General features: G+C 44.3%; 1 protein-coding gene across 11 annotated transcripts in view; it reads right to left on the bottom strand.

The window, feature by feature from the left end:
- The window catches only part of LPP (LIM domain containing preferred translocation partner in lipoma), a 318,899-nt gene that overhangs the window by 168,998 nt on the left and 137,391 nt on the right, over positions 1 to 12,510 (bottom strand). For all 11 annotated transcript variants that reach the window (XM_030954778.1, XM_030954777.1, XM_030954781.1 and 8 more), the window contains one exon: positions 1,387 to 1,499. In XM_030954778.1, coding sequence (XP_030810638.1) covers positions 1,387 to 1,499 — 113 coding nt within the window. The remainder of the gene's footprint in view (positions 1 to 1,386; positions 1,500 to 12,510) is intronic.

Genomic DNA, 12,510 nt, shown 5'->3' with positions numbered 1-12,510 from the left:
ACACTTGCTGGGGAATTACTTCATTCCCCCAAGGCTGGGAAAAGCCATGCTCTGCACTTGGCAATGTCCCTGACTGCTGCAGCCTTTCCTGGCAAGGGAGAACACAATCCCCATTAACCCCTTCCTGCTCAAAGGCTGCTTCCAACACTGTGCCCATTGCAGGAAAGGCTGAGGCTTTGCCATCCCAGTAAGCCCATGAAGGAGGGGAATGTTTTGTTTTTCCCAAGGCACAAAGCAGACAAAGTGAGTCTAGAGTTGGTGAGAGGGTCAGAAACTAAGTCAGGTCCTTTGAATTCTGTTTAATGCCTGCCTGCTGGCCTACTCTGATGTCCAAACCCACCAAGGGATCCAGGACTGCCACAATTCTTCGGGGCCATCAAGGGCAGCCCCATGTCTGTGGATATGTGGTTACACAACTCCCAACAGCCTCAAACCTAGACCATGCTCTCTTTGCTCTCATTACTTCTTACAGAAGGCTCTTCCAGATCTTTGGAGCCCCAGAGCTTAGAAAATTTTTAAACACCAGCACGGAGGTACTTCTGGCAAGCTCAGCCTCTCCTGTTCCTGCACCAACACCCACACAGAGCTGAAATACAGGTTTATTCCCCAAGTGTATTTCAAATTTGCAACCAGACCCATCCTCAGCCCTCCTTTTGCTCAGCTAACAAGACAAACTCTTCTGGTCTCCACCGGGAAGATCAGCTCCCCACTCCTTGATCACTTTGACTGCCTTGTCCCAGAAGTCTGAATGCATTTCTCCAGAATGTGCCTGAGCAAACATAAACCTGGCCCTCCAGGCAAACCTGCAACACCTGCACAAAAGTGTTCATATCTTGCAAAGGTCTTCAAGGCCTGTCCATATTCACTTTGGACATGCCATCATCACCTGATGCATCTTAGAAGTTGCACTTTCATCCAGGTGGCCAATCTAGAAGATCCAAGCCAGCAAAAAGAGGGTGAAAAGGGTCTCAATTACATCACTGGAGCCTGGGCCAGGGCTTATTTGCTTCACTTAATTTTAGGCATCTAAACAAAGCACTTTCAGGATCAGATTACTGCCCTGAAGTCTCTCCACAGTCCATGGAAGGAGATGGCCATTCCAGAAAACAATTCATTCTGGGAACGTTCCACTCCCATCCGCCATCACAACGACATGAGGCAATTAGTCTCCTAATTCAAGCCGGATGGGAAAAATCCTTTAATAGCCCAGCAAGTTTTGAATGGAAATACTCCCTGCTTGGGAAACACAGCTTGCTAAAGCTGACTTCGTTAATCCTGACCTATGATTTTTAACCAGAACTTTGCCACCTCATTGTAACATCATTCATTCATTTCCACAATTTCTGGATCAGTTCTGCACAAATGACAAAATTCTTGTCTTCTTACCTGTACATTGTAAGTAACATCATCCAGAGGGGGTGGGGGGGGAAAGGCACCTTGTGATGATGTGATGTTCCCAAGGTCATCCACAGGAGGGGGAGGGGGAGGAAGAAAGTCCCCTAGGAGAGAGAATGGGAGAAATTAAACTCAGCAGCATTTCCCCACATCATGACATGGATGATCAGGAGGAACTCTGCAATACTCTTAGCTCTGCCCATTGGTTTTGTAGCACAGGACAGAACACATTATTTGACCATTAAATGCTCAGCTTCACCCCTCACTGCTTCAGGAAATGGCTACACAGCTCAGTAACATTGGCAGATGGCTTAGGGGTGCTCAGATTCCACAGAAAAAGGTGATGTGCCACAAAGCCTGAAGGCACCAACAAGCAGCTCCACAGATCCAAGTCACATCTCAAACCTACCACAGGCAACCACAAAACTTGCACTAATGAACACCCTGTGTCTAACCTTGCAATGGATCCCATCCAATTCACCTCCCTCATGTGCTAAACTATGCCAGCTCTTCTTGATCCCTATAAAGACAGCATCAAGAGCTGTCCAACGGCAGGGATTCCCTGCTGCAGAAAACACACAGAGGGCTGGAGCTGGAGCCCAGAATCCAGGCCAGCCCATCTCCTGCAGCCCTGCTGCTGGCAGGCACACACACTCTTTGAATCTTCCTCTTCCTATAGGGACTTCATAGCCTCATGTAAAGAGCTGCTGGGAAGATCACAGGCTGTTCTCAGTGACAACAGCCACATGATGGGCCAGGTGCAAGCACACATGAATCCACACATGAATCCACCACTCCTCACTCTGGATTTTTACAAGGGGGCTGATGTACAAAATTTCTAGAATACAACTTGCTCATGTTAATCTTCCAGAAGTGCTGATGGGAAGACAAAGCAGCAAATACTGGCTGTGAAGCCATCCAGCCTGGCATAGAGATGGAGTGGGGAGCAGAGAGAAGTTCTCCTTGAGAATTTCATAGGATGTGGGACCAGAAAGGAGAAAGAAAACAAGGACAGAGCAGCACAGGCTGCAGGCAACAGGACACCAAGCTCTCAAAGCACCTCCTAATGGTGGAAAAAGAGCATTTGCCATTAGCACTGGATTTGTCTCCAGGGAAGGCAGCTGCCTGCAATTTGGACCACTTTGGTATGTTTTTATTTCTTCCTATGAAGATTGATGCTGCAAGTACAGTTGTTTGCTGTTGGCTCTTGTGTGTGCAGCATCTGGGATGGAAGGTTTCAGATTAATAAAAGTGTCATATCTCACATATATGGGAACTGTTGCTTTTGGAAGGAAATATGAGCTCCCTGCTTGACCCTCCAGACCTCCATGCAGCATCCCACTGTGCCCAGGCCAGAGGCCCTCAGCACCATCCCTAAATGCCAAGGAGCAGGCTTCAAACCACTCAGGAAGGTGCTGAGCCAAACCCCTGTGACCTGCAGCCTTCTGGGCCACCTATGCCCAGGTTTAAAGCCCTAGGCTCAGCCCAGAGCAGGCACAGGCACCAGCTGGGCAGCACTGCCAGCACAACATTTTCAAGCTCTCTGCCATGGGAAGCAGATGGGTCTGCAGCCCTTGAAAGTTTTCCTCTTCTATTTTGAATCACTCTCTGAAAGACACAAACTTCCCCATGGACTTTCAGAGATGTTATTTAACAGGAAAGTAATTTCTTCTCATTTTCCCCAAAATGAGCATGGATGGGACTCAAAAACTCCCTTCTGAATCCCTAAGAAAGTATTGTCCTAAATACAGATGCTCAAAGACAGCTCAAAAACAACAGACTGAAAACTAATTTAAGACAATCATGTTGCTCCAATACATAAAATCCCATGAAACCCACTGGCTCATACTATTACAGAGTTCAGGATTGATTTTTAAAAAATTATGTCCAATAATATCTGCAGTATCTTCCTCATTGCCCTATAATTAATCCAATCTTTAATTTCAAATAATGTGAAATACAATACAAAATAAAAAGAAAAATAGAGAGATTTTGAAATTAATATCTAAGAGGTTAGTTCTAAAAAATGCTGGGATATTTGAGTGCTTCCTAAACTTTTCTCCTTTGCTCTCTAAATGACCCTCCAACCAGCCAACATGATTTTGCAAACAAATTCAACTCCAGTGAACACAGACTTCTCAAGATTATGCTTTAGATGATGTTTTTCAGTCAGTCCTGGCTCTGATGCCTAAGACTGATCTCCCTGCACAGCACATTGGTCAGACACTCTTGCTTTATTACAATCCTTCAAAACACCTAAGGAAAATCAAGGTAGAGAATGTGCTGGAGGAGATGAGACAGGGAAAGGACCAGGTTTTCTGCATAATCAGAAGTCTGTATCTAACAATAACCATTAGAATAAACACAAACAAAATATCATTTTTGGCCCTTTGGAAGACCCACTCCTCTTGAAAGAAAAAAAAATATTGGCAAGATTTTTCAGAAGAGAAGCAAAGGACAAGAGCTCTCTCCTAGAGTTTGGAAGAAAGCACTTCTTTGCAGTAGGAGACAGCTGGCTCTACCACATCCCAGCCCAGCTCTGCTGTCTCCATCCTGTGTTAGATAAGCTGCTGGCTCCACTCTCCCCACAAGTGGGAAGGTTTTTTGACTGGGAAGCAGAGAGCAGATGCCTGATGAACTGGGGGGACCTTGCAGATGTTTGGCCTTTTCCTGGTGCTCTGTGAACAGATGGACCTTTCTCCTTCACAGCTTTAGTTATTTATTCTGCCACTGCGCCTTCCTCTTTCCCACACAGCCACAGGACCCAGTGCTGTTCCCACTGCACTCACAGGAGAATGGTCCCTTGGATGCAGAAGGGAAAGCTGTCCCTGCATTATTATTATTATTATTATTGTTGGCATTGCTGGAAGTCTCCCTCCGCTGAGAGGGAAGCATGCAAAGACCAAAATCCATGTCCTCAGCAGCAGAATGATTCTAGATGGTGTGGGGAAGAAACACATCTAGGTTTGAGGGAGCAGAAGAGGAAAAGAACCTGAAAGCCAGCTGACACTCCCTTCAGGCACAGTGTCCCTACAGTGCACCTTTGCCTTCTCTCACCCCCAGAGCTTTGCAAGTCAGATATCACTTACTGAGAGCTGGGCAAGCCGTGGGAGGAGGCAGGAAAGTCCATGTCCAGGCAGAGCACATCACTGCCACCCACTGCTGACCACCTTCAGTGTCACAGAGCGAGGTGGGAGCCATCTGGGCAAGGGACTGTCCCTGGTCTGCACAGATGCACCAGCAGCCACAGCAGAATGGGGCTCTGGGGTTACCAGTTAACCATGGGCTGGTGGAGGACACAGCCCACCCTGAGCACTCACCCTCTCCTGACTGATTTAACCAGGCTGTCTCTCTGTGAATAAGGGATAAGATGGGCAAAAGGCTCATTGTTGTTGATTATTGCTCAGCACCAAGACCAGCATTTCGATTGACTTTCACCTGACATCATCCTGAACACTTGGATGTATTCCAGGTTATGAGAGTGACTGCACTGAGTTCTGTTAACAGAGAGGTATCAAGGCACCTCCAGAAAGCAATTTGTACTTCAAGGCAGGCGAAGAGACTTGCCTTCCAATGGCAAATCTCTCCATGGAGGTAGGAAATCACACCAAGACACAAACTGCCTCCAGCTCTTACAATGAGAAATCTCCACCTGTTACCAAACGTTTAAGAAGAAAAAATAAACAGTCCTTGTTGCACCAGCTACTCATCCCCCCTTCATACAGCTGTGCAGACCATGAGTCAACCTACAAAGGAGCTGTGCAGTGAGACACATGCCCAGCTCGGTTATTTCAGATGCAGCAGCGCAATGTGCTGTGAAACCACAGCCCTGAGCTCCTCCCTCAGCACCCGTGCAGCTCCTGCACCACAGCATCACCTGCTGCAGCCAGCAGGGATGGGACTGCCAGCCCAGTAACAAAAACCCCACCCTGGGGCCCACCCCGAGCAAGAGAAAACTGGTATGTTGTATTTACAAGTAATTAGGCAGAGATGAGGTGAGTCCATCGTGGTTATGGTGGGAAGCAATAGCAGAGCCACTGGCAGAAGTGATGCCTCCCAGGCCCCAGCCTGGCTTCTGGCTTCAATCAAATCTGTGCCATTGTAGTTGCACTTGTAAGGTTTTACTCCTCTCCACCCCAAAATTTCCCCTTTTACACATTCGAAGGAGCTTTAAACATTTCACTATTACACTTTAAAGTACACAAATATAAAATTGTTCAAAGCCCTAACAGACACGTACATCAGCACAAACCTGTCAGGGTGAACAGAAACTCACAAAATTTTTGCCACTGGCTGCCTGACACCTTCTGGGTACAAGTACGAGCTAAGAAAAACACCCTGCCTCATACAGCAAACACCATTCTCACTTACAGGCTAACCTTTAAAATTTAAAGTGCGCTTCATTTTTTGCTGGATCAAGCTCATGTCTCAAGTCTTTGTTTTCAGGAGATATATCTGCCAGCCAACAAATGAACTGTAGCACAGTAACTGCCTCCCCCCCTTGACAGACACAGTTGTTTAGACTTGAAGATTTGTGGCTTTGAAAGTTCTAGACTTGAAGAAGGGCTCACATGTTCAGTAAAAGAGATTCTTTGGGGGAAAAACACAGAGAAACATGAAAAAGCAAAACACCATAATTTTCAGGGAAACAATAAGTTAATGAAACCTATTAAACAAAAAAACTGGGCTTACACTGGTCTTCCCAGATCTCTGGCTGACATCTGAGGACAATATATGTCAGATACTGATTTCAATTTTCTCCTTTCAAGCAAAAATAACCCTTTCTGACTATAATCTTGATAATTTCTGATTCTGAAGGTGCTTCAGAATCAGTTTGAATCACCTGAGAAACACAGTTCAGCCCTGACTCAGAGACCAGACTAAGGACAGTGATGGAGTGAACCCCACTGATGTGTTTCTGTTCTGATCCAGACTCCATTTGGCAAGTACTGAGCAGACAGAGGCACTGCTTGGTCAAGAATTTACCTTCTACTGCAGAAAGCCAAAGCTTTTGACATTGAAACAATTGAGATTTACACCTAAACCGTAATTCATTGAGCACTAGGCTAAAATCCTGTTGATGGAGGCTACCATGAACCTGCAATCCACAGTGACCACTGCAGGAGCCTGCAGAACATCCCAGTATTACTACGTGGTCTGGGAAACTTCCTACTGCAAAGCGACACCACAGGATTTTTATAGAAAACTTCAGCTAGATGTGACCTGGTGCCTCCTAGGTGTGAACATACATTTTACTAAGTTTCCCAAAGTAAACCTTTTCCTGTAGCATCTATACTTAACACACGCCACTAGGCAAGAAAAACACACAATTAAAATCATGTTTTGGCCCCAGCCATGTTGCGGGAAGGCACTGACACCACGTCAGTGCAGGGGAAAACTGTTGCATGATGACATACCAGCTCCACAATCCACCTAAATATACCACATTGGCCTGTGATTCCTAAAATAAAGCAGCTCCAACAACCCAAAGCACTGTTTAAATTACCACTCTTACCAATCACTAATCCTACCATTTGAACTACTTGTGCTAATCAGCTGCTGTATTAATAAGCATGAGGAAGAAAAAAATCCCACACTGGCTAATTTCATCCTCAGCATTTAAAAAAGGAATACTGAGTCTGTCAGGTAGTTGCACTGAAAATTTACTTCACCACCTGCTAGCTGAAATATTGCTTTTATGGATTTACATTGTATTAAAAGGTCACTGGCTGTTTAAGTCTTAAACAGTTTTAATCATTCTAAAAGTCTCTTAACAGTAAGAAAAGGAAGCTCAGAACAAACAGCAGCAGGGATTCTAATTAAAAGGGCCAATTCATCTAATTTTATTTGGGGTTAATTATTCAGGATTCACTCTCTGATGTGTAAGGAATAGCAATTAGTAATTTTAGTGATTTGAGGAACATTGGAGGTGTAATCAGTTAAAATGAGTGAGTGTTTACAACACAAGATGTTGAATTAGTTTCTCCCAGCTGGAGAACGGGAACATTAGTCCCCTACAGTTCAGGACTACGCATCGCAGTCCTGCTTAAAATATTCTCTTTAAATTAAAAAAAAAAAAAAAATCCAAACCCACCACATGCCAACAATCATCTGGTAATTTTGTTTACTACATGGAAAGTCGATAGGAAATGTGTACCATGGCAGCTTACTCATCCTCACCTCCACCTTCACCCTGCCATCCAACTATTTAAACCCCTGGGATTCACTGGAAACAATTCCCAGCAATTTTCCAATCTGTACAGCTCCAGTCAGACTACCACCCTCTTGCCACACTGCCTTTCACCACAGCTGGCTGAGATAATGGAAGAAGCAGCCTGTGAAACTTTGAAATGTTAATTAACCTCAGTGGTTAAATATACAGAGGAAAAATGACCGTGCGATTAGCTTAAAACCTCTAGGTACAATTCCTCCTGCAAATGCAAATCCAAAATAGCTCTGCTGGAATCGCTCTGGACTTCTTCCAGTGTTACTAGAGCCAGAATAAGGTACTAAAGCTTTCAGGAGAAGCAGATGAGACTCTGGTGGGGACAGAGGAGCCACGTGGGAGAGTGCCAGTGGGGAGATCCAGCGCTGGCTGTTCTGACATCGGGTCTGAGCTGAGGCAGCAGTTCAAAAGCCATTTTTTACTCCCTCTCCAGAGGTAACTGGGTTTTACCACCACTCAGGCATAACTGGTGGGACTGGACCCCTTGCAAGTTTGTGCCCACAAGTTTATGACTGTTAACAGGAGCAGCACAGGCACACTATGCCATGCTCACTGCAAGTGGTGCAGCTTTTAATGAGCAACTTAATTTGGTACAAACAGATGCTGTCTTTAGTGTCCTGAACACAGAGCTTTCACTCCAGCTCTGGCCACCAATGTGGGAAATCCCCTCCAGGCCTTCACTCAGAACTCACTGACCTCCCTCTCAAAACGCCCCAAAGGCAATAATTAGCACGAGGGTAGGAGATAAGGATTCAGTTCCCCAAATTATGCAAAATCTCAGCTGCTTCACCACAGTGGATGCCCCTCATTGTGAAAACAATGGGTTTTTTTGATGAGATTGTTTCCATTCAGCTGATGGCTGTAGACACCAAGCACTATCCTTCCTAGCAAATCCCAGCCAACGCTCCTGCAGCCCCAGTGGTGGTAGGGAGGAGCAGGCAGGTACAACCCCATGCTGGATTGTCCTCCCACATGCACATCAGCAGGGCTTACTACACATCAGGCCTACAAAGCACAAAGCCATCAACAGAAGGCTGCATTTTAAGCTTAATATTATTTTTCCATACAACTGTGGGGCAGAGCACTCCATCCAATATCCTACACTAAACTCTCTGCCATAGATGTGACCCATGGAAACCCCAATGGTCCTTTACCAACGCTTAGTGAAGGACTGAAGTTGAACTGTTGCAAGAAACAGTCCATGGAACCTCAAAACTTCAATAAAAATCTGTGCTAAAATAGAAGGCAGAAGAAGAACCGTAAGATTCAAAAAAAGCTCTAAGCACTCTTCCCTGTCATACACTTCTTTTAGGTATTTGGGATGTCACTTAACCCCACTGTGTCTCTATCCACCAGCATGAAAAGCTTTCCTTTGCCTTCTCTGCAATGTTTATTTGTAGAAGTGAGCATGATTTCATCTTACTTGTGCAGCAACTAGCACAATGAGATCTCACTTTCAGCTGCAGCTGCTCCAATAATGGGGACAAAAGTCATTCTGAATGATTTTTTTTTTTTAATGACAGAAAATAGAGGAGAGATTTCCATGTAAACAAGTGAAAATCAGAGCATTTAAGTCAGAAGAGAAAACCTTGTCCTGGAGAGGAAATGGGCTGCATTCCCACATACCATCCTTCTCCTCTGAGAGTGAAGGGTCCATGAAACAACTCAACGAGGGAAACACCACCTCACTCAGAACAAACTGGAACAGGTTATCTATTTGTTTATTAGATTATGGTGTTGAACTCATTTGTTCATTGCTAAGAGCTTCTGACAAGAGTTGACATATGCATTAATTTATTAGAGGGCTGTTTTGAAGGAGTTGAAAAAAATTAACTATGCTACTGGATTAGGATCTCATTTCCCCTGGCTGCTGCTGCAAAGCACAGTGAAAGCCAGCCTGTTTATTTGGTCAGCCTTCTCCCCTGAGGCAGCAGACAGGGAAGATGGGGACCATGTCCTTAAGACACAACCTATCTTATCTTCAACCAAACCCTCTCTGTCCCTAGTGATGAAATACAAAACACTGCACAGATCACAAAAAAACATCTCTCAGAGCTCTTCACCGCCAAGGGACTTCCTCAAGTTTTGGAAGCTGCAGCCAACAGTTTTAAGCAATGCTGGATTTATCTTTGCTTATGCCTGTTTTTGTATTGTTTTCCCATTTTGGGGGCAAATTGCAATCTGAGCAGACAGAGGAAACCCATGCGCTGCAGTCTTGGCTTGAGCCTCGGAGTCAGCAGTGGCCTGTGCTGCAGAACATCTGGAAGGACTGGATCCATTCTCCTTGCCCAGCATGCAAAGGAGAGGGACGACAAAACCCACTGCCATAAGCAGACCATTCCTGGAGGAGGGGGTCAACCTCCCTTCAAGATGTTCTCTTCCGAGTCTTCTCTGATGAGTCTTCTGCTCCTGGTTTGAGAGACTGGAGCAAAACCACCAAGCAGGAAAGGCAAGTGCAGTGCTCAGATGAGCTGATCAAACAAATCCCCATGGATTAGTTTTCAAACTGGGTCACTCATCCTCTGGGTCCTCCCATCCTCTTTGCCACCCCTCCCTATGTCACACTTAAAAACATCCAGACTTGGAAGATGAAAGCAAAATGTGTCTTCATCAAATGTATCTCAGTTCACAGTTTACACCAATACAAACAGCACTGGCTTTCTTCCTTCCACTGCAGTTAGTCAGTGCTACTTGGGAGCAGAAAAGCATCTAGATTTTCTTTCTGCTATAAAATTAATTGCCTTCTAATTCACTGCTGTAACACTGGATAGTAAATTATATCCTTAATCCCTGAAGATAACTGAAGATAAAATTAAATGTTAGATACATAGAATTCACCTCTATCATATTTTTTTCAAAATAAATAGCAATGCTCCATATCCAAATTTTAGTGATGGACTTGGCAGTGTTAGGTTAATGGCTGGACTTGATGATTTTGAAAATATTTTCCAACCTAAACAGTTCTATGATTCTAACTCCTCAAATAAATGTATAGAAATATATATTTATATGGAATAGTGGTGGTTTGGTTCCTTTTGCTGGTACCTACTAGAAATGTCCCAGGTGAACTGGCTAGAACATGGAACAAAATCGGGATTAAAATCAAAAGAAAATAAAAAAGAAGGAGGGCTGTATCTTATATGCCTGTATGCTCTATATCCTTTCTACTGTATTTCTTGTTAACAAAGAAAGTAGAGAAGAAAACAAATGATGCAGACTTTCTCTTCTTTGAGATGAATTGTACACTGAAACACTGATTCCAAAGCTTTCTGTACCAAAGACCATTTTCCAGTACCCTAAAGTTACTATTCCCACTCATACTTGCAGTTATTGCTGCAATGTGACAAGAAATGCTTTAAAATTTACACTTTTGCATAATTCAACAAAGGAACTGGTTAGGGAAAAAAAACACACTAAACTGACCTTTTAGACAAGCAACTACATGCATTTTTCCATATTGCACAAAATCTCCTACCAAGAACCACCCTATTCTTCTGTCTAGTCAGCGCCCAGAGCACTGTGGTGGGGAAAACAAGAGGACACAGAGCATTTCCCATCAGGAGCTCGTAAAATGAGCAAGGAAGAGGTGAATAACAGAGGTACACAAAGGTCTTCCCAAGGATGAGAATCATATTCCCATTCAGGACACTGATGATAATAGAATTCACTCCCTAGAGTGACACAGGCAGACTGCCTATCCTCAGAATACAAGCAGGGATAAACAGTGGCAGCATGGAGCTTGTGCTGGTTTTGGGGGAACGTGGCTCCCACCCTGCATTCCCAGCAGGAATGGCCACGACACTGTAGTTGCCCAAGTACACATTTTAACCTTCTGACCATTCTGAGAGAGCAGTCAATAAAACCAGCAGTTTTACTGTAACTCTGCTCAGCATATGGTGCCTCCCTTCCAGAGAAAAAGGATTAGGGTCTGGCATCAGCCCAGAGCAACTGAGAGGGTGCCCTTTCCATGAAACACACCACACCAAAAGCACTATTTGGTGTAGAGAAACCTGGGTGAGATTGCTCCCAGACTGAATTAAAAGTTTTCTATTTAACCAACAGAAAACAAATTATGGAAATATTTGTGGATATTGTTAAAAGGAATAATGCGGAAGAAAATTAAAATCCTCTGCTAAGATTGTGGTTTTGTTTGAAAAGCCGGAGACTTTATTCTTAAAATAAAATGTTGTGGGAAAAAAGGGTAACAAATTGTAGTAACATATTGCTACAGTTTCTAGGCTGGTCTTCGGAAATCTTCAGTCTGAGGTTTGGTTTTCCCTCAGAACTGCTACTGGGACAATTTTAGTTAAACAAAAAATTAACTTAGGCTAGGTGGGGAACCTCTCTCGATTTTCTTTTGTTCTAATTTCTTTTTCAGCTTTGCTACAGGAGAGTGCAAATCTATCCTTTTCAGATTAATGACTGATCTTCATTCTAAATCCCCACTCCAATATTAATAACCTCTCAAAAAACAATTAAAATGGATATATTGTTTGAGTGTGTGCTCAGGGAAGCCGAGAAGAGGATAAATCTTCTCTGATGACAAAAGCCTCTGTCACCCTTGGAGGGCTGCTGATGCCAGTGGTGATGGACAGTGATTATCCACTGTCACATACACATCTCCTCGTGCTTCCACAGGCATGTGCCTGGAGCAGTGAAGGGCAAGGAGAGAGTGCTGAGCAGCACGGGAGAAGAGGGGATGGTCCATCTCACCACCTTACAAGAGCTCCTTTATCAGTGAGCTGGAAAGAGCAGGCCTTTTCCTCCATCAGACAGAAGATGATGCAGGAAGAATGATTTCCAAGTTGACATTATCAGCAAGTGCAAACAGCCAGAGAGACACCAGGAAGGTTCAGTGCTTGGAAATTATTTTAATGCACAGAAATGCC

This window comes from Camarhynchus parvulus, chromosome 9, assembly GCF_901933205.1.
Source record: "Camarhynchus parvulus chromosome 9, STF_HiC, whole genome shotgun sequence".
Lineage (NCBI taxonomy): Eukaryota > Metazoa > Chordata > Aves > Passeriformes > Thraupidae > Camarhynchus > Camarhynchus parvulus.
Note: the sequence above shows the minus strand (reverse complement) of the source record. Positions and strands in the feature narration are given on the sequence as shown.